Source organism: Macadamia integrifolia, chromosome 1 (genome assembly GCF_013358625.1).
Source record: "Macadamia integrifolia cultivar HAES 741 chromosome 1, SCU_Mint_v3, whole genome shotgun sequence".
NCBI classification, from domain to species: Eukaryota; Viridiplantae; Streptophyta; class Magnoliopsida; order Proteales; family Proteaceae; genus Macadamia; species Macadamia integrifolia.
Window position 1 is genome coordinate 1479315 of NC_056557.1, and position 23227 is coordinate 1502541.

The 23227-nt window shown below is 38.1% G+C and overlaps 1 protein-coding gene across 2 annotated transcripts; it reads right to left on the minus strand.

The window, feature by feature from the left end:
* Positions 1–645: 645 nt before the first annotated feature.
* Positions 646–22460, minus strand: LOC122080913 (defective in cullin neddylation protein AAR3-like). 2 transcript variants are annotated; one of them, XM_042647799.1, is made up of 9 exons: positions 22185–22459; positions 21198–21282; positions 12821–12878; positions 12361–12436; positions 12155–12237; positions 8641–8737; positions 4681–4726; positions 1364–1458; positions 646–1128 (listed from the first exon to the last, which is right to left on the minus strand). In XM_042647799.1, exons 1-9 carry the CDS (start codon positions 22240–22242, stop codon positions 836–838), a joined length of 891 nt encoding a protein of 296 aa, XP_042503733.1. In that variant the 5' UTR covers positions 22243–22459; the 3' UTR covers positions 646–835. The 2 variants fall into 2 exon arrangements, with proteins under 2 accessions (XP_042503733.1, XP_042503741.1); XM_042647807.1 differs by lacking the exons at positions 12155–12237; positions 12361–12436 and having other exon boundaries at positions 22185–22460.
* Between the last annotated feature and the right edge of the window lie 767 nt (positions 22461–23227).

The following is a 23227-nucleotide window of genomic DNA, read 5'->3' on the forward strand; positions in this document are numbered from 1 at the left end:
GGCCCTTTTTTATTTATTTTTCTTATTTTACATATGACGAATGAACACAACATTTGAGAACAATTGAGCGAGAGAAAGAATCCAACTGTAGATGGTGTGGAGTCCTCAGTGAGTGCCAGATGTACCATCCGATGATTGTGACCACACAGGCACACATCCCAAGGAACTTCCAACCATTGGACTGGAGCATGGATACTTGCACCCCTAAGACTTCCTAAATCCTAGTTTCAGCGTGAGCTTGATAGACTAACTAATTTCTTAACCGAATTGCCAGATCAACCATCAATCGTTCCTTGTCATTCTTGGACTATTTGGAATTCAAGTCGATCAACGAACAACTAACTTCTCTGGTGTCCGTCAAAGGAATTGGAGGTAGGGGATGACTTGCAATTAATCTGGCTGTTTAGGGGATGGGCCTCGTCGGGCTCGCCCAAATCCTTGGGCTGGAGAGGATCTCAAATATTCATGAAACTCAGACTCGGGCATATGTTCTGTTCCAAGTCTTGAGCAACTTTCCAAGCACTGGTCCAGAAGACAAGGTTCACGACGCAAGCACACACGACCGCAGCCGTGAGATAGTGTAATTGATTGTAAAGTATTAATATAGATTTTGACAAGCCTTCCACGCATCATTTAAGAACACAATGAAAAACGAATCAAATCACCGTTTTTAATTGACTACAAAAATATAACAAAAGATTGAACATAAAAATCCTATTACTCCTCAACAACGAAACCCAACCATGTATAGAGAACATATAAATCAACACTCGCTCAGCTGATATATTTAGGTTAAAGACATGCAACTATGTAATAGAACACACTCCTTTCCTGATCAAAACTGCAAACAAGATCCCGTCGACAGGAGTCCTGCAAAGCCCTTTGACAAGCTACCTTCAACCGCACACTGAGAGTTGCTCGATGAACCCAGTGGGCTACTATTATTCTTAACAATTTCCATGCAATCCTCTGCATCATTTGCTGGCGGATCTACGTAAGAAGTCCTACTTCTCTTAGAATTCAATGAATGCTTCAAATTTGAAGAGTTCAAGCAGAGATATTTTGATACATCTTCCTTGTCAAATTCCATAAATGACTTCCTCTTTGCCCCTGCAAAAACTTTAAGACCTGCCATGCAAAGCAATCAAACTAGATACAAATAACGGTAGCAAGATAGAAAAAATGCAAGGGATGAACAGCTGCCTAGCTCAATTGGTGAGCTGTGGTGCGGAAAAGCCCATACTCACCAGGAGGTCTCAGGTTTGAGCCTCCTGGCTGTTATCTACTCCCCTCCCTACCTATCAAAAAAAAAATGAAAGGGATAAAAACTGCCATATTTGAAGAAAAAAGGAGGCCAGCATACCATGTAAAGAATCATCAGAGATGCACGGCTGAACTTCCAGTTCACCACAGTTACAACCAAGCCTAAGAGAGCAGCAACCGTTTGACGGTGTGATTCTACAATCAAGCCAATTTGTGAAAATGTCAAACTCAGACCAGATAAAAAATTTTGAGAAAAGGAGAATTTCCACATTGAAATCAAGCTCCAGAATTCACTTGGTCACACTGAAGCATTCATTTACAACAACATAAAATCTAACACTCAAGGGGTTGTGCTTTTAGCTATAAATAAAATGGGAGAGAGAAAACCACTGCACTAGAACGGGGGCCAATGGGAGGGTGTGTTTGAAGCATCCAACATGGAGGAACAGGGTGGTCATTTCGCAGCCCCTATGTCTGGGCACAGGAGTGCACGACAAAAACAGTATCGCAACATAGAAGGGCAGCAAGATCATTTCACGAGAGGATAAAGATAAGCTATAAGGTGCTAGTGTATCTTTCCCTTGAACTATATTGCCAAAATTTTGTCAAATCTTCGAATAAATGACAAGGCAAAGATATACCATTCTACATCTTTAAAGAGGGGGGGGGGATCTTTTGGGGGAAGCGGTTCCTATACACCCTTGATAAGAACCTTTCCTGCACACACACATTAAACGCCAACACCTGACACATGCTAGATCAGATGAGGCCCAAATCTTGTGAACTGGTAGACCAAGTAACCCTGCTCACATGTCAAGTTTCAGTCCTATCAGAATTTTCCATGTGGTAAAATAGAACATTGCAAATCTAGGTCTACATGCAAAGTAGTAATCTGAGTAAGACAGGCGTGCATGGACATGCATGGGGATGCACGCCAACACCCGGGAGGGTATTTAATTGAATTAGACTCTGAAATTTGACATAAGGCTAATTTAGACTATGACCTCTCCATCTAACTGTCACCGTGGCCAAGAATAGTGGGCAAGTAGGAATGGGTTCTCCATGGGCGTGTTACATGTAAGAACCATTTTCTCTCTTTTGATAAGACAATTTTATTCAAACAGAAGAATCCACTATACCAAACCCCAAAGACAGGCTATACAACCTGATCAGAATCCACACAAAAAATGTTGAAAAAGAAAACCTAAAGTCTCTTCTTCGTCAACCATAAGCATACCCATATCTGTAAAAGTGGAAACATCTTCAAAATCCCTCCCTCCAACCCCAAAAGGAAAAGAGAATAGAAAAAGAAACCAACTTAGCTTAGATTTGCCAGTTACCCTACACACCAGCTCAGTGTGGTTCTCGAAATTTTTTTGAATCCATCCTAACCATATACCTCACACAGATCACAGCTGGAACAAGAAACCGAAGATTTGTCCCCCTTCTTGACACCCTCCACCCACCTACCACCACCATTAAAGGAAAAATAGTAACCCAGAAAATTATATATGCATCACCAAAATTCATCCAGCTGGTAAAAAAGATCAGAGATCTTTTCCCCCTTCTTGACGGTTGACACCCCCCACCAAAAAAAGGTAGCCCAAAAATTGTAAATGCATCACTAATTTCATCCCAATCTCCTCAAATGGGTCCAAAATCTCCCAAGTCTACGAACTTCTACAACCCACCACCTTCTCTTCATTCTAGTTATCATTCCTTATTTGATGACTGGGAAGGGATCCCATTTAGCTCCAGTTGTTTCCAGTTAAAAACCATGGAAGGAGAAAATTTTAGGTAAAATACGTTTACCTGAAATTTGTCCTCCAATGTGGTTTTTACCAGGAAATAAATGGAGTCTTAGTTTTTTTCTTTCCAGAGATTTCACCGGAAATTTCCCTTTTAAGTTGTCTTTACCCGGAAAATTTTTGAAGCCTTAGTAGCAACAAATTATGCAAATGTGACCCAGAATAGCATTTTAAGGCATTCCACTCTTTTCAGTAAGTAATGGAATTAAACTCACCAACCACACTAAGAAGTTGGTATGGTGCTGCTTGTCGAAGCAGTGTTCTGTTGGCATGTCTTGTATTCGAGACTTCCCACCTCCACCATCCCCCCCCCCCCCCCGGGCCCTCAATAGGACTAGACCAAAAAAAAAAAGAAGGTCAATTCAGAGGAAGATTCCAGCTTCTCCCAATTGCTGCCTTCGTTGGAACGCTCTGGAAAGGGCTTCTAGCCAAATGCTGGTCAAGGAGGAGAAGGATCGTGCCCTTTTGTAGAGAATGGAATTGGGTGGATATGTCCTTTGGCGGAGGCTAATCGTGGACACCTGGACTCTTCCAATTTCTGTGTATGTTCCCCTTGCCTCTCATTCCCAAGGGCTGGGCTTTCTTTGTATTGCACTTTATTTTTCTCCCCCTTCCTTAGGAGTATGTTTTTCTCTTCTACAGTAATGAATTATATACTAAGCTCCCCAAAAAAAAATATTCTATCAACACAAGCAGAGGCATGTTAAAAAATTAAACTACCCCGAAAACCATTGCCCTTCGACCCTAGAATCAGATATTCCATCAAGTCTAGTATTTGAAGAAGAAAAACTCTTCCTCTTGGACCAGAGAAAGCTCACAGAGAAGAACCAATCGAGAATCATGAAATGGGTTTGCCACGAAAATAATTACATATGTCACTTGGTAAAAGGACAAACTTAGGTTTCCATTTCAACCATTTCAACTGATCCAGAACATCCTACAAATATCGTTTCACAATCCATTGGATCAGTTATGGTGGTTGGGAACATTCTACTATAGGAAACTAAGTTATGTCCGTCTCTTTTCTTTGGGGTTAATTTTAATATGATCCAAACTTCATTTCACATGACTAGAGTGACATTGGTGTAATTTGAAAGTTTATTTAATAATCTGCCCCAATGAGACCAAAATCTTGCCAGTCCAAGGTATAATGGGAAAGTTATGACTGCTTTACTGAGGGGTATTGATCTGGGGCAGAATTTTCTTTTAGAAGTCCAATTAGACTAGGATTTCTATTTCAAGTTTATTTTGTTAAGAGTCAATTTCCTACTAAGTGTTTATTTAGGTTAGCTTAAAAGGGGTAGATGTTTAGTATGTTTAGGAGTTGTCCTAATGTGAGTTAATTTAGTCTTATAAAAAGGGGCTGAATCCCTACACGAATTTTTATTTGGTTGAGGCTGCTGCCTCATATTGGCTCTGTGGGACTGCTATTTGCCTAGTTCTATTTTTATTCTAGTGCTGTCTCTCTTGCTCTTTCTTTCTCCCAATTCTTAGCTAGGCAGACAATTCTTGAAATACCAAAGGAGGCTTTTTGCATCATAAATTTCAAAATAAAGGGGGAGAATAAAGCATCTATTCCACATAGTTATGGCACAGAATGAAATCAAACCTGTACATATGTTCAACAAAGTCATCGATAAGGACAGGCCAAGCACCTGCAAGAAGGGATAAAAGTAACGATAAGTCTCACTAAAAAAAAACTTAATTTATGTCTCCACCTAACCCCAAAAACAAATGTGCTCGATTTCAGTCCCACTACCAAGCCATCTATATATCATAAGAAAAGTCTCAATTCAGCAAGCCTAGAGTGATGTCAAACCATAATTATTTCTCGTAGCTTGAGCAGGGCCTTTTGAGCGGTTTCAGCAAGTTTCTTACACCCAGGCTCAGCTACAACAACAACAAACTCAACCTTATCCCAACTTAATGGAGTTGGCTACATGGATCCATACAAAGCAAAATAGAAAAAGTTCAAACATAAGAGGGGGAAGAGAAAGATGGAAAGGTGAGAGCTAAGAAAAGAAAGAAAGATGGGAATAAGAGGAAAGAGAGCAGGCCAGTTGATAGGAAAATCTCAGCAAAATTGGGTCGGCTACATGGATCCTTACCCTCCAATAGGTTCTATCCAAGGTTATACTTGGGACAAGACCAAGACCATGCATGTCATTCCTCACCACTTTGTTTATGGACATTTAGCCTGCCCGTAGCTCTTTTGGCTCTTTCAATCTGAATCCAATCGCTCCTCCTTACTGGGGCATCCTCAGGCCTCCTTTGAACATGGCCATACTACCTCAAATGACTTTCACAAAGCTTATCAATGATCGGTGCAAATCCCAAAACTGCTCTAATATGCTCATTGCATACTTTATCCTTCCTAGTTTTACCGCGCATCCATCTTAACATCTTCATCTCAGCCACACAGCTTCTCAATATGACTCTTCTTGACTGTCCAACATTTGGCCCATAGATTATAGCTCGACGCACAATAGTCCTTAAGCTTTAGAGGGATACGCTAGTCACATAAGACTCCAGACGCACCTCTCCACTTCATCCATCCCACTTTAATTCTCTATGAAATATCATCCTCTATGTTACCTTTTTAATTATGTTATACCCCAAATATCTAAAATAGTCAATTTGAGGAATCCCTGTCTCAAATTTCGCCATTTCATTATCCATCATAGAGTGGCTAAAGTTACACTTTACATACTCTGTCTTCGATCTACTAATCTCAAAACCTCTTGTTTCCATTTTTTATCTCCTACCTCCAACTTAGTGTTAAACCCCGCTTTAGTCTCACCCACTAAAATGATGTCATCTTCAAAGAGCATACACTAGGGAACCTCGTCTAGCATGCTCTTGGTTAACTCATCCATAATAAGCGCAAACAGATAGGGGCTTAAGGCAGAAGGCCGATCCTTGATGTAACGCAATCATAATTAGGAATTCTTACCTTGACATCCCACAGATTTCACACTAGCCACCACGCCCTCATACATGTCCTTAATTATATTCACATATATACTCGACACTTCTCTCTTTACCAAGACATGCCATATTAAATCTTTAGGAACTCTATCATAAGGGTTTCTAACAATAAAGTTCATGTGGAGATCCTTCTTGTGGGCTCTATAACTTTCCATGATCCTCCTCAGTAGGTAAATAGCCCATGTTGTAGATCTACCGGGCATAAATCCAAATTGGTTCTCCAAGATTTTAGTTTCTTTTCTTAGGCAGGCTTCAATAACCTTATCTCATAGTTTCATAGTATGACTCATTACTTTTATGCTTCTATAGTTATTGCAGCTCTGAATATATCCTTCATTTTTGTATACCGTAACAGCAGTAAGACAATACTTCTCATCTAATAATCCAGTATCTTCCTTGTGTTCATAATCTTGTTAAACAACTTGGTTAACCAAGCAACACCACAAATTGCTAAGGATTTCACACACTTCTATTGGGATCTCATCTAGGCCTGGTGTCTTGCCCGCTTTCATCTTTCTCAAGGCTCCTTTAATTTCCGCCACACTAAACCTTTTGAACATATCTATGACATGTGGGGTCTTGTTGAGTAAAGCTATCTTCTGGGTTATTTCTACTCAAACTATCTCCATTAGCACTAATATAATCATCCCATCTCTTCACAACTTCCCCATCCCTTACCAACACTCTTCCATCATCATCTTTGATACATCTCACCTAGTCAAAATCTTTACTCTTCCTTTCTCTCATTTTAGCTTGTCTTATATATAGATTTTTCCCTTTCTTTTGTGTTTAGGTTAGTATTATATGTGGGAGCCTCGTGCACCAGGTATGCTCTTTTTTTTTTTATTTGAGTATTGTACTTTTGTAATACAGATACGTTTGGATGAAAGAGAGTTTTGGTTTATGCCCTGTTGGTGCAATGGTAATACTGTTCCTTTGGTTGCGGTGATGCAGTTCCAGCTCTGTTATGGTGATTCAACAGGTTGGCTATGGTGGTGATTCCATTCCCATAGGCTTTGGTCTTCTTATTACTTTATTCCCTGAATAGATAAGGATTTGATAGTTGCTCAAATCAGACATTACATAACATGCAGATACCATGTTTTTAAGCTTCTTGATCTGTTTACAACTCTACCAATCACAACAATCCAGCTGTTGGATCACTGTGAACTTTTAAAGTTGGACTTCTATTTCCAAGATTACCTTCGACCAAAGTTTCACCATGACCAGCTTCTCCTGATCTGCTGATCTGGATTTCTCCTAAAAAATAGGATCTAGAGTTGCTATTTTCTCTTTTGACTCAATAATTCAAGATCCCACCATAACATGTCATTGAAATTTTGGGGCTTCGTTCCTTCATCTGAACACTACACTCGACCAAAATTACAGGGAGATGAGTTGCTGATAGAGAGAGATCAATTCCACCTATAATCTGGTTTTCTTGGTGGTTCCTGTAGTCCTTACTTGTGGTTTGCATCTGAACCTACAACTAGGTTAAATCAGATTACATCACTAACAGTCCATCCAGTCAGTTTTCATCATGGTTCACGGCGCCTAGGTGCCCCTCCAGCGACCAAAGGCATCGGAGGGGCACATAGGCGTGCAGTATATGACTATAAATGTAATATAGCAATGATAATTTTATACAAATATGCTTATATGCTTATATGCAATATAGAAGCCATGTTAATGCAATATGATACAAGCATGCTAGCAATGACCTAATATGAGAAAACCAACATCTAATATAAAAGCATAGAATAAGAGCATATTCATCGAAAAACAAAACAAGAAACATAAATCAACGTAACTTGTGAGGTGTCAACAAGGCGTTTTGTTGTCTTGGACCCAAGAAAGAGCCTCGATGGCAACTAGGCAACACCTTCACAATTATGGTTTCATTCCTTGCAAAGTTTAGCCAAAACCACCACCACTAACCAAATAGCATATACAGACTTTAAAATGGGTGAGACTGAATTTTTAAGGTTTGCATTTTGAAATGAAAGATGAATCCAACCAGTTATGCTGGAGAGAATTTAAAGAGTGCTATAACAGCACCCACAAGAGCCGACCCCTTTTAGTTGGGAAAAGGCTGAGGTGTTGTTCTTGTATAACAGCACCCTCAAGAATAAAGAGGGTTTTCTTTGTTCAGAGCTACTTACAGTTACAACCTTTATTTGGTCCAAGTTCGTATAGACTTTGCAATGGAAGTCATCAATGAGGGTAGACATGTTTTTTTCCTATTATTTGTTATGATTGAATATACCCATGATTCCTTCTGTACAAAATTGCCAATGATTCCTTCTGTACAAAATTGCCATGAGCATTGTGAATCACATCTAGAGCTCACTACAGTAAACCATGACTTGAAACTAGAAATTTCATCTTCTTGGTCAAAATGGGAAATAACTAAAAAGCACCTCTGCATGCATGCGCACCCACACACACACACACACTCACTATATTTATAGTAGTATTAAATATAATTCACCAGAAATCTACAAGGGGGACAGAAAAATTCTAGAAGGACAGTTGTCATTATATTCTAAGTGTATGCAATGACCGAACTAGTAGATTTTACCTTTAGGATCATAACCTTCAAGATCTTCATGTACACATCGGCTGAAGGCTAGAACTTGCTGCCAAGTATCTTCAGAGATATTATGCCTTTGATTTTTCTAAGACCAATTTAACAAGTTTGTTACCAATAAAGAAGTAGAAAAAGAAACAATATAACATCATTTAGAAGAATTCATAGCAAAAGACATGGGAATATTACAAAAGAAAAATAACTTATGTATGCATGGTTTTTGAGTGATACCATGATGCAGATTCGTACCCATGGACCGATCCATACCCATTTGGGCTTCTAGACGAAGATGAGTCTGACCCATATTTGGTTATTTGATCTATTAGGATTTTAGTAAATCTTATTTATTTGGGAATACTATGTAATCTTTTATTTCAAGTAGGATACGTAGAGAGATATTAGTTTCTTAACTTATTTTAGTTCTTAGATTGAGTTAGTTTCTTATTTAGATTTGGTTTCTGGTTTTTGTAGTTTTATTTCCTTTAAATACATGTGTAACCAACGATTGGAGATAGATTGAAGAATGATGAATTGAGTTTGAATGTTTAAGAGCCTGCAGGCGTGTGCGCAATCCTCCTTCTTCCCCCTTTTCTTAGTGTGATTTCTCCCTCTCCCCTGCAACTCTGAGTTCACCTCAGGGATTCTTCTCTACCCCTACTGGCCCTCCATCATACTAAGTTGATTGAAGCAATGAAATCCACAGGTAAAAATAAATTAAGAATGTCCTGACTTAGAGATTTAGTGCAAGTACTAACACTTATGGATAGTACTTGCAACAAAAAAGATAACATTTTGCACAACAACATCAATGTGGTGCAATACACAAGGGAGTAGCTCTGTAGCCAGGACATACAGGATCAGTTTGATGCTAGAGGGAACAATTCAGTAATTCAGCCATCTCAACAAAACATATTCTTGACATGTTTTTATTGACCAATGAAACTATTTACAAACAATAGGGCAAACATAATCAAGGATTATACAATAAGCTTGACATGAGAAGGACTGTGAACACATCAGAATAGATTCATTGATTAGGGCGCAGCTGAATGGGCTCCCCTTCAAGTGGAGTTTAATAGATAAAATCATGTATAATGTCACCATCTTCCTCCAAACTAGTAAATGGATCTCTCAAGGGTTTAATGTCGCCAAGACACAATAAGCCTGTGCAAGAGGATTTAAAGGAGAAACCAATAGAAGACTTCAATGTCTGGGAAGGATACAAATTTCTCATCAAATTTTCCAATCAGCCAATGGCACAACATTTTTTACATTATTTTTGGCTATTTTGCCACCAAAGGCATGAATAGTCCAGAATCCAGATCATTAAGGTGTATCGCCTTAATCACCCTTCTTTCTTTATTTGGGTCAGAATGCATGGTTAAAAGGAGGGGGCAGGAAGACAAAGTTACTACTTGTTGGACCAAGTACACTACTACAAAATTATTAACCACAACTATCAGCTATCACCACCTCTTAATCAACTCAATAATTGTGAAATGCCCATCAGCCATCAGGCAAGCCTGTTGGCTAATCAAAGCAATAATGATTCTGACTGTGTTCTAATTCAAATAACCAACCCCTCCCCACCCCACCCCCCCCCCCCAAAAAAAAAAAACCCCCATAAAGGGGAAAAAAGAAAGGTTTTCTGTGGCTGTTAATTATGGTCACTTTGATTCAGCAAGTTCACAATCTCAACTAATCCTTTCCCAAAACCGACCTTATCACTTATAAGTCAACCCATAATCGTACAGCAAGAGTGCCACTGCCACCCTCCTACAAGACCACCTCTTGAGGAAATCGTGCAATCATGATTCAACGTACTTCGTTTCAACGTTGGTTGAAACAAAATGGAATGCAACTTGAAGTGTTTTCACTCTTCAATGTTTCAAATTGTTCACTGAAATGGACTATATTTCGGTGCCACTTCAATGGTCTATTTTTGGTTTCGACCAGGGTCAAAATCCTGGTCGAAACCAAAATCTTGAACTGGCAGCAATAGTTCATACCAGATGGCAACATAGTTTTTAAGGCGACAGAGGCGTTTGAGGGTCTTTCAGAGCGCCTTAGCAATAAGGCGGGCATAAAATGTCGCCTTATTGATTAAAGTGTTCATGTGTAATTTTTTTATAAAACCAATCTATTTGGCTCAAATCCTAGTTGAATCTTATTACTTATATGTCAAATAAATATTAAAGATTCATATTCATACCAATGTGAGATATTCATCAAGAAAACAAATTAATAAAGTGAATAAACTAAGTTCATCTTCATCAATCATCAATCATCAATCATCAATCATCAATCATCAATCATCAATCATCAAATAAGCGTACATTAATATATAATATAAATACATAATTATGAAACAAAATTATAAATATAAAGAAAAGAAGACATAAAAAATACAAGTATTTATTATACTTACCTCTATGATGCCAATATGAGTGCCTAAGCCCTAAGGTCATGCACTATATTTCTACTCCTATCAAAGAAGAATGAAGCTCACCGTTGCCAGAGCAAAATGGTCACCTAGATCAGTGGTTCTTCCTTATTCCTTGATTCCTTCTCAAAGCCCTTTCTTAAAACCCTTGACAAAATCCAAACCCTATTTGTGAATCGTGTTTTTGTTTTGTTTGTTTTGATTATTTTTTGTGGAGTAAAACTGATCCCATACATCTCAAGTATTAACAAAATCAGACACCTACCAATAAAAAATCTATATTTGGAATCTTCATCAAGTAATTTTAAAATGTGTTTAAAAAAAAAAAACCCATAAGGCCCCACTTCACGTAAGGCGGAGCACTGCCTTACCATCTCTAGACCGCATCAGTGCCAAGGCACTGGTAAGGCGACGCCTTAGCAATGCCTTAAAAACTATGGATGGCAATATGAAAACCATTAGCATCTCTAAATATCATTCCAACCCAACCTTTCATGGTTCCCTGCCAAAACTAATATCAGATTAAATTCAATCCACCGGAGTGTAGACAGATGCATTTCCTGTTCCAGATGTTGCTTACATTTTGATAGACACCAACTGGGGCAAATCCTTGTAATGTATGCACCCTCAACCAGCACTTGGTGCTTCATAGATTCTGTAATATGGGCACCTAACTCTTGCATTGGTTGGGCTCCAAGTCCAACCTAGATCGTTTTAGCGCTCCCACTCTCATATATCATTTAAACCCCCACGGCCCCACCCCACTCCCAAAGGGGGGTTGGGAAGGGGGGATAAAAAGCATGTAGTGAACTTAGAGGTGATAAAATATAGAACATGAGAGTCATGAATAAGAACAGAATTGCTGCATTAAAAAAAAAAGATCACAAAATAAAATATGTTATAAAACCAGATGATATTTATTAGAAACCTTGACAGCCTAGCTAGCCAGTTTAGGAATAGGGGCTGAAATAAGAGTAGAATATATAGTGAATGCGAAATTGGTTGGATTGCAACAACAATTGCATGCAATGCCTAGTTGAGTAGAGGATGAAAAAAATGTACCTCAACAAACTCACACCATTGTTTTAGTAATCGAAATCTTCCATCCAAAACTAACTTCCAAGCAGCTATGGCATGGCTTACAGCTAAAAAATATTTAAAAGAAATGAAAGAAATCACATTAGCAAACAGCTAGAAACAATTCTTCACAGATATTATGACAAAGGGAATTGGTCTGAAGTTGAATTATGGTGAAGATGATTACTCACTGATATTCTTCTGGGCATTTTCACGACACACAAAAAACACAAAATCATAGAAGCGTGTGAACTCACACGAATCTACCTACAAAGAAAGACGTTGAAATTAACTTTGCTGCAAATTCCTCACTGATATTCTTCTGGACATTTTCACGACACACAAAAAAAACAAAATCATAGAAGCGTGTGAACCCACAAGAATCTACCTACAAAGAAATACATTGAAATTAACTTTGTTGCAAAATGATGGAACAAACATTTAATAATAGTAAGAAATCTAATGAAACCCAAGTGCCCAACTCAACTGAGCCTTATCCTAATTAAGTAGGTAATACAGTATGTAATAGACAAAGAAAAAGGGACCAAATTCCTTAATGCGCCCAAAATGTAAGAAATAAGATGAAGGTGATTGAAGGAATGAGACATCTACAATTAATGAATTCATATAACTTGAATGAGTAAGACTCACCATGAAGTTTAGCCGCAACATGAGCCCGGAGAGGTCATCATAAATAATAATCCTGCCACTGGAAAACCCAAACATATTCATGTGTAGCAATGAGTAGAGGAAACTCTATCCAACATAATCAGGTAAAACCTAATTCTATGACAGGTCAAACTGCATACATAAAGAGGCCAAGCAATCTATACACAGCCAACAACTAGCCGATGCACCGGTCAATAGCAACTGCCCACATTCTTTCTAAATCTCTGTTCTCAAGGTATTTACTCTTTAAATGAAAACATCTGGGATAATTTTCCCTTCCATGAGCCCATCGGCACCAAAATTGCAAATAAATCCGAGCTCAGGGATCTATAGTTCAGTTTGAACTTCCTAGGGTAGGTTCAGAAGCAAGGCATAACAGTATAAAATGCTCCTGTTCAGGAATAACAAGCTAAATTTAATTGGTGGCCGAAGCTTCTTTGTTTCCGCTTTCCACAACTATTTTTCTGGAAAGGCATCAGATGGTTGTCTGTCAGTGGCTTGCATCTAATACAGCATAGGGAGGGAAGGCATAAAGTGGCCCACAAGACTCTAGAAGTTGTACCAAATGTGTGATACATCCAGTAAGTGAAAAAAAAAAAAAAAAAAAAAACAAAACAAAACAAAACAAAATGTCCATTTTTTTTTTCTCAACTTCCCATTCTTTCGAGCGAAATCGATTTTTTCTTTAAAAATAGGGGAATTGAATCTTATTTTTTCAAAACCATTTACCTTTATCCATTCAACTGAATAGACTCAGGCCAATCGGATCTAGTAAAAAATAAAATTAAAGTCTTTTTGTGTACTTAAGTGTCGAAGTGAGCAAAAGTTAAAGGTGTATCAATTGCCAGACATTTTCTTGAAAAAAAAATCTTTAGTTGAGAACACAGTACATAACATGAGGCATATGCCCAAGCATGCCTCTTCAACAAATAAATTGAAAAATATGCATAAGAATAAAAAATCAAATACAAAAAGGCATATCTGTCTAGGCATCGCCTAGGCATCCAGGCACCCTGGTCACCTTCGCCCCCCCACCCCCCAATGCCATGGGTCGCCTAGATGTTGTGACATCCATGCAAAAAAGGATACAGAAAATATTGTGAGAAACAATCCTTAAGGGATTAGTGGCTCAGTCATTTGGACCATTCAATAGAAAAGTTCTCTAGAGTGACAATATCGAATTAGTGGCTCATCTCTACCATACTGCTCAAGACCGTGTACAGGGCTCTTCCTCTTGTTTCTTCAACAGTCCAAATACTTAGAATTGACCTTTTTAAAATTTTCAAAGCAATATTCCCACACATTGCTGTGTTCAGATCAGATAAGAAATATACATTTGGCAAAACTAGATGATAACACGGACAAGTGCCAAGGAATCACTTCCACACGGTAGAAAAGCTGAAGATGAGAAAAAATAACCTCCAACATTAGAGTGCACTGAGTGTCCCCTTTTATTTCCTAAATGAATGTATTTCATATTTCAAACATGACCAATCAAAAAGTAATGCAACAAAGCTTGAAAACAGAAAAGCACATGATCGAGTACAAAAGAGCAAACGAAATCAACATGTACACAGGGAAGGTGCCAGCTAGCACAGTTGTTAAGGCCAGATGCCTATTATTGCCACATATTGAAATCAATACTTCACCAGGCCGCCACCGGGTGTGGGAAGGAAGGTTACACCAGGCTACTGGACCATGGCATACCCAGCCTATTTGAGTAGCCAACCATCAACTTCCAAGTTACAAGAAGTTCCTAGAAAAGACATCATGCAAGACGAAGACGAGGTATGTCATGACGTTCTCTGCATATCTAAAATCCAGCCAACAATGATAACAGAATGTACTTGAGCTACTGACTACTGGCCAGTCCAATCAATAAAGGCTGCTAAGTGTGGATCTGGATCATGTACAGTTTATTAAAGATTAACTAAAACCAAAATGGCCAGACCACAGTCACCAGCAGTACAGAAGTCACTGAATGCACCAGAAATAGCTAACTCCCCAATCACCCATTTTAACTCAGCAATATTCAGCTTAAGAGCTACTGAAGTGGGGTGAATACAGTTGGTGAAAGGCAAAGAGTGAGGCATCTGACCCCATTTTAGAAGTAACGATATAAAAGATACTCCCTAATATCTTTTTAGGAATTCACCCATCTACCTGCGTGCAGAGTAGGGTCCCGAACACATCTCTTATAAGCCAGGATTTGTGCCTAAAGATTCCAGTTCCCTTCCTCCTATAAACCCCATGAGACCTCATAAGGATGTTCTCCAAATAAGACTCCCACGCACACAAAATTATCAAAAATCAGTTCAAATCAAATTGAAAGGATGAAGCTAGCTCTCTCTGAAGTGGACAAAAGAGAGCACTAACTCCTCCAGTTAGCACTTATGGAGTATGGATTCCTCATCTTTCCCCTCTAAAACATATCATAAGTGGTAACTCTTAAAGTAAAGCTAATTACAGTTGTAATCAGCCCCGGTAAAGAGTATAAAGACTAGTAATAGGCTCTGAACAAAAGGCAATTAGTAGACTCAGAATCAAAAGTTACAACTAAGAAATAAAACCTAAATTAGGTCAGAACTTTGATAATTTGTAACTCACAGCATAAGGCTCAGAATTTGGATCGAAATGGAGGTCTTATAAGGCCAAAAAAAAAAAAAAAAAAAAAAACCCAAAATGGTCCACTTCTACTGATTGAATTGACAGTTATGCTGTTTCTTGATTTAGGGCAGGAAAAAGGAAACAAATAGAAGAAATCCCACAGCCACAGCTACAGGCCTTAGATGGGCTGGAAAAGCAGGTCGAGTGCTCCTCTTGGGGTGCTGAACAAAACCCCCAAAAGTCTGGTATGATCAGATCACAGAGCTGGGAGAACTAGGGATCGAACTGCTTCCCAGGAAACCTGGAAAAGCTGAGAGATCGATCGGGAGAATCTGAGGTCTTCTGATTATCAACTGGTGGAGAGCTTGTAGACAACTTCAGTAGGCTTTGAACGGTAGTAATATCACTTAAAATCAATGGCAAACAGAATAGAGAGAGGAGAGAATAAGGATCAATGGATAGTTGTGGAAAGGGTAAGCCATCTCGGCCTTGGGCCTCTCACCCATAACTATCTCAGCTGTTGAACTGAACCTCTCTCTCATGCTAAATTGTATGAACAAGCACAACAAGCTTCATTAATTCAAATCTGTGAATTCTTACAACTGAGGTCCTATTTATAGCTTGGCCTAAGCTTCACAAATTAGAAAGAACAATAATAGGAAACTAGAAAGAAAATAGAAGGTTATGAAAAGGAACCTAATCAAATAGGAATCTAATCGACAAGACTTCCTAATTGAGACAACTTGCTTGCTAAGACAATAACAATATAGAAACTAGGAATCTAGAAGCTGAACCAAGACTTCACTCTTGTTGGTTGACCAAGTCAACACATAAGACAAAGCTACAGCTGGAAAATGCAGTAAATCCCAATCAGTAGAGAATATTTCACCCCTTCTAGAAGCTTGAATTGAATCCTTCTGTTGCTTGCTGACTATGATGAAATAAAGGACAAAATTGAAGACTGAACCTGATGCTCAATGGGAGAAACAGGACTTCTAAAGGGCTGGCTCGATGGGACCAGACTGAACCAGTTTTAATGCTGGTTTTGGTTCTTCTTCCTGCAGTAGTGAAGGCCATAGATGGGGTCATCTACATCACTCTTCACAATGCACCTCCCATGCTAAAGCCTTATTTTTACAAGAGCTGCTTCACTTATGTCCACACGCACATGCACACGACACGCATATGCATATGCACATGCACATGCACACAAATATGTGGGACTTACGTATGGGCTATGTGATATAAGGAACACAGGGGAATACTTGGATCAGGTTCAGGATCCAGGTTAACAAAGAAAAATGGCCATAGTTGTCATGGGGTCTAGGCGACCCAAGGTGACGTCTTGACAACTATGAGCATGGTCATGAAAAAAGGACTTACATTTGGGGACTCCTCCATTAAGGAACCAATGACTAGATCCGGCCATCCTGCCATGTCTAAAATGAAAACATACTCCAGGCAGCTAATGGCTATCAACACCCAACACATTTACCTATCTTAGATATCTGATAAAGTCAGAGATCCAGGCCAACCCCAGCAGAATTAAGCTATCAACAAGAGATTTTAACTCGAGAATTTAAGCTTAGAGGTAACTTGCCAGGTCCTCAAATAATCGAATCCCATTTGATCTACACATCTCATATCTCACAACTGTGATATTAGCCTAGAGATAATTCTCCATAGGCAAGATTGTGTAATCCTGTTAATGAAAGCACTCATACCATTGCTTAATTTTGCGTCTAGAATATTAAATTAGATTTATGAAGCATGATCCCCCAACATGTTACAGCATAAATCATGTTTTCAATTGCTTCAAAGCGTTGAACCTCAAAACTTCTGCCTTAACCAGATAATATAACAAACAAGATAACACACAAGCAGGCTATCCTCAAGGCTTACAAAACCCACAAGCATCTTCTCCAATGCTGCGGAGATTTAGAGATGAAGAGAAGGCTCTACCAAGGCAGTGTTTCACAAATTTTATTAGTTCGTTATCTGCATTTAGGGTCTCCTTTGCTGTAAGAGACTGAAGGAGGGGTTTCCAACACAGTTATAGGAACAGAGAATACAGGATAACAATATGTAGGTTAGGGTGATGCAGATAAGTCATCTAAAGGGCTTATTATTATATTGAAAATAAGTCTTGAGTTGGATTATGTAGGTGTTGGGCCTTTGATCCCATGGGTTTCCTTTGTAATGGACATCTTTAATATGCCTAAAATATGGGTAGAAAGTAGGAAAACGAGATTCGCTTTCTTAGTTTAGTTAGAGTTCTGTTTTGAGTCAGTTTCTTTCACTATTTTCGTTTCCTAGTCAGTTTATGCTACCTTATTAGTTAAGGATTGGGTTAGGCCTTTCTTTTTTAGTGTCTGGATCTGTTTGAGACTTCTATATAAGTTTGTAAGGGGCTACAACATTGTACATGAATGATTAATGACACTGAGTTGCCTTTTGCCCACCTGTGGGAAGCAGTGCGGGTGTGATGCCTGAAACCTGAGATAGGTTCTTCTTATCCTCTTTCTTCCTATTATGCTCTGTTTTTCTGATTTTATTATTACTGTTTGAACTCCCATCAATCAAGCCTGCTATTCTTTGTTTTGATTCTCTGATTTGTGTTATTCAATTCTACATTCTATCACTGAGTTCTCATATTCTGTTAAGAGTTGAGATACAACCACAGAACCTGAATTTTAATCCTGTAAATGATCTGTTTTGACTTAATTTTCAGAATAGAGCGTTTGTTCACCTGAGTTTATTTGGTCCATCAGATCAGGAATAAGGACCAGAATTTGGGGAAGTCAAGGCCCTCCCAATAGGTCCACTCAATTCTAATTTTTGGGGATTCTGACCTGTGTATTAGCTGCTATTTAAAAATCTCATAAACCTGCAACTTTTGGATACCAGAGTTTCTATTATTCAAATTACTTCTAATCTGGCCATTAGTTTGTGATCATATTCTGGGAATTAGTAAAGTACCCTAGGGGAAGATTCAATCTAAATTTAAGAATCATCTGGCCTACAGATTGAATTTAATTTCAGTTTTACTGATTTCTGGAAATTCCATCCCAAATTCGGGTTGTTGTAATTACTCTTAAACTACCGAATCATTCTGTCTTATGACTCTCATCTTCTGAAGGGTATTAATACTTGTTGTGGGGATTCATTCCTATAGTTTGACCTTAATCTGAGAAGGATGACTTTTGGAGTTTGGGCTATTTATTCGGATCCTGCTGCGAGATTGGTTTCGTAATTGTTACAGGTCTAGTCTTGCATTAAATGGTGACCCCTCAATCCTTTGAAAAAAACTAAGTCATACCTAGGCCCTCTTTGGTATCATTTTTCTTTTTGATTTTTGCCCCAAAAAAACGTTTTTGGTTGCGTTTGGTATCGTTTATGGAGCCTATTTCTATTTTGAAAAAGAAAAAAAAAAAATGATAAAACACAAAAATAAAAAAGAACTTGAAAGTTGTTTATGGTTTTTTTCTGAAAACCATTTTCAGCTGTTTTGCGCTGAACATTTAATGAGCATGTGCTTATATGTCCCAAAAGAGAGGATAAAACATCATTTGGTTTTATCATTAGAAAGGCGAGCCTCCACCCCCTACTCCTCCCTCTTCTTCTCCTTCTTGCTACTCAAACCCCACCCGCTCCCCACCTATCCTGCAACCTCACTCCCACCGCCCCACCCTATCCCTACAACTCCGTTTCACCATCATGGCCACGATCCTCTTTCCGTTCTCCCACCATGGCTGCTGGTGATGGGACCAGCCCGTAGCAGCAGGCTGCGGCTTGTGGCTGCAAGCTGGCCCCTACCCGCAGCCTTGTGGTGCCTGCTACATATGTGGCTGGCCTTGACTGGCGGCAGCTAGTTATGGTCAGGCCAGTTGGTCGATAAAAAAATACCTAACATTGTTGTGTTTGTGCGGCTGGGAGAAAAGTTTGTTGGAAGAAGTTAGGGTTTAAGAAACCCTTGGTGAAATGACTCCCTTGCCCTTGTGATTTAAATAAAAAATTATTCTACACATAAGCATACCAAACCATTTCTCATTCCATACTCTGTTATGTCTAATGTTTACCAAATGGTTTTTATGTTTTGATAAAAAATGGTTTTCACTAATGTTTTTTGTTAAATAAGAAAAAATAAAAAATAAAAATGATACCAAAGAGAGCCCTAGTCCTAGTGGTGATATATTCTTAATACTTTTTCCCGCTTGATGGGCCAGGGGGTATGGTGGCTCCTTTCTGGGATTCTACTATCTGGAAACAAAAGCGACCAACATTTGGGTTTAGGACCACTTATTTTTATATTGGCGATGTCTAAAGAGCAAGAGGTACGACAGATATTCCTAACTTAGTAGAGCTTCAGCCAGACAATAATTATAACCTATAACATGAAACAAATATATATATATATATATATATATGTATATAGATATATAAATATATATACCCAATTAGATTAATAGATTGGGGAGTTCATGGAAAGTGGCTTAGATGTTATCGAGGAAAAAAAAATTGCAAAGTTAGAGGATCCTAAACTTTAGAAAAGTAAATATACTGAACCTGAAAGAAGAAAAACCCTTCAAATTTTATAAAATAAACCTTTAAGAGACCAGAATTGTGTAACAATATCAAGATATGGTAGGATCATAATTCATGAAAGATCATCCATATTTTCAGAAGGTAACTCCATTGGAGCTGAGTTGTTCGCTCTTAGCTCCAGATTGGATTGCCATGTCCTTTGGTCCTCATGACCAAACTGCGGAAGGAAATTCTGCTACGTTATTGAATGAATGAGTAGGAAAGCTGCTTAGACAAATTATTCAACTTGCATAACAAGAAAATAGCTCATTCCTGTGGAAGCACAAGTCAGCAAACAACATAGCATAGGATTGACAAAATGAGGATTCATCCAGCATAGAATATGTATTGGGGATAGTCAACTGCTGTGAGGATGTAGAGTTTTTACTTTTTTGGTCTTTAAGTTTTCTGTTTTTTGTGGAGGAGTTTTGGCTCCTTTCCTAGTACAGTCTTCTCTTCTCTCTATTTAAATTGTTCTTTTTCAAAAAAGAAAAGATCTGTCATGTTTACTCCAGTGTCAAGTTAGAGTTACTCTCTATCCACCAGTGGGTAAGAAGTTACTACATTCCCATATACAACCTTCTCCTTCTTAGAGATCCATCAGGCCAAGGTAGGACCATCAGAACCTATAATACCCAGACATGGCCAAAAATACAACTTGGTTCCAGCAAAGATTCCATTTCCTGCATCCTCATTGGCTTACACAAAGTGATGGAGTGCCAGTAGGGTAGGGAAGAATCCTTGAGATGAACTCCGAGTTGCAGGGAAGGGAGAGAGGATTCGCACAAGAGAAAGGGGGGGGGAAGAGAATCACACACACACATACACACACACACACACACACACATACAACCCGTAGGCACACACCACAATATTCAACTCATAACTTCATTCTTCAATCTGACTTCTCAATCAGTTACAAGCAAGTATTTAAAGATGAAATCAAACTCCTACTTAGACTCTAAAAGAGGAAATAAGTTCAAAAAAGGAAAACATCCTAAACCGACTCTACTCCGTATCTTACAACTTTGGAAATAAAAGACTTAAAATAAAGATTACTTAATATATTCATAAATAAATAAACTTTATAATATTTCATGGTTCCACAAATTTTAAGGTTGAAGAGGGTTTAAAAGACAATATAAAACTTGCTAAAAAAGATGCATACCTTTTCTGCACCCTAGATTGCACCACTTCCAATAGCTGAGCCAGTGCCTCCCTTGAGCCCGCGTGTTCATTTCCTGATGTAATATCTACATCAGAAAACCAGGAAGGGTTACTTTAATTACAACTGAAAAGAGTGATATGATTTAATCAAATAAAGAATTAAGCACCCGAATTCCAGCAGTACAAAGCTACAGAATAATACAACAATATGTAGTTTACTAAAATAGAACCGTGTAATTGAAATTTGATAAGGACTACAATGAAATCTTTTAATGAAAAAGTTGCAACACAACCAAAAAATGCAAATATGAACAACTTCAACTTTATAAGTGAAAAGATGACAATAGAACAATAGAACATTTTAACTCCAGAAGGCATCCGATAAAAGGAATGTATGTCAGAGAGAAAGAGAAGAAAAGATACAGCAAGTGAACTTAAAACTAAGCCAACTAATTACTCGAGCTACCCAAATTCACCACCAAGCTTCCAACAATTCTATCAAATCAGAATTATTATCTGCGCTTGACATAATCTTTCAGCGACTACTTAATAAACAGACATTATTGAAACAAACAAACAAAACATGCACTCATGTACTTCCGGTGAGAATCTAAACGGAACTACTGGAATAAAGCCAACAATATAGCCATTAACACAGCTTTGCATGCCCACAAAAATTAAAAGAAAAATAAGAATAATGTGGATTAAAGTTCTAGGCTTTTCGACACTAAACTTCTTCCCCAAGAAAACGCATTCCTCTTCACATCAATCACAAAAATAAATAAATAAAAAAAAGAGAAAATATTTAGATAAAAAAATTCTTCATAAAGAAGACGCAGTATGCATTTCCCTCTCCAACAACAGAATTGAACTTTCTAGAAGGCATAAAATAACATCATTGATCGATAAAAAGAACCATATCGGAAAGAATTCGGAGATAATGAAAAGAAACAGCAGAAATAGGAACAATATGCAGAGTTTGGATTACCGCAGTATCTCCTGTAAATCTCAAAAATATCGAACCGGTTCGAGACAGAAGAGTCCATCGATCAATGAAAGTTTCAGCTGTAGCGAGTGAGTGATCTCAGAGAATTCAACTGAAATCCTTCTCAATTTTATGGAACCCTAAGGACGAATACAAGAAAAATATCCCCTCTTCCATGCTTATTCCGATCGATTGAGTTCCATTTGCGTGACGAACTGAGAAAGAGTGAGGAGGATCCTCGCGTGTTGCGATTTGTGAATTGGAACGACAAGGCGGTCATGTGACGAATATCATCTAATTGTCAGGCCGAAATATCCGATTCGACCAGATTTCGGCTAATCATAGATCCATTTCACACCAGCCTCATAAGATCTGCTCGTGTCATTTTCTTATTACACGTGTCAATTTGGTATTTGGTGATTTTCATTTCACCAAAATTCATCCAATCCGAATCATTTTTTATTTTTTATTTTTATCTATTTAACAAAATTCATTAACGTAAATCATTTTTTTTTATCAAAACAACTGAGGTTTGGTAACTACTTAGGAAAAATGATTTTTTGTGAGAAATAGTTTGGTATCTTTATGTGTAAAATAGTTTTTTAAAGAAATAAGTGAAGAGATTCCCTTCATCTTTCTATAATTCTCTTTCTCCACTTTGGATTAAAGAAGAGGGAGCAAGGGGCTTGGATTTATAATTACAAAGCAATTGATTATTTTACCTCTCCATATTGAGCCGTTAGGCACATGCTCAATAAAGTCCAGTGTAAAAATAACTGAAAATCATTTTTGACCAAAACACATAAATGACTCTTGATCTCTTTTTGGTTTTTGTGTTTTACTAATGTTTTTTTAAATAGAAACTAGTTCCATAAATGATACCAAATGCGGCCAAAACTAATTTTATGAACAAAAATCAAAAGAAAAAATAATACCAAAGAGGGCCTAAATCTAGACCATTGAATAGCCCATGAGTTAAATCATACAGTACTTCATCAAAACAAGAAAAATCGTACAATGTATCTTTATCTGTAATAATAATAAAA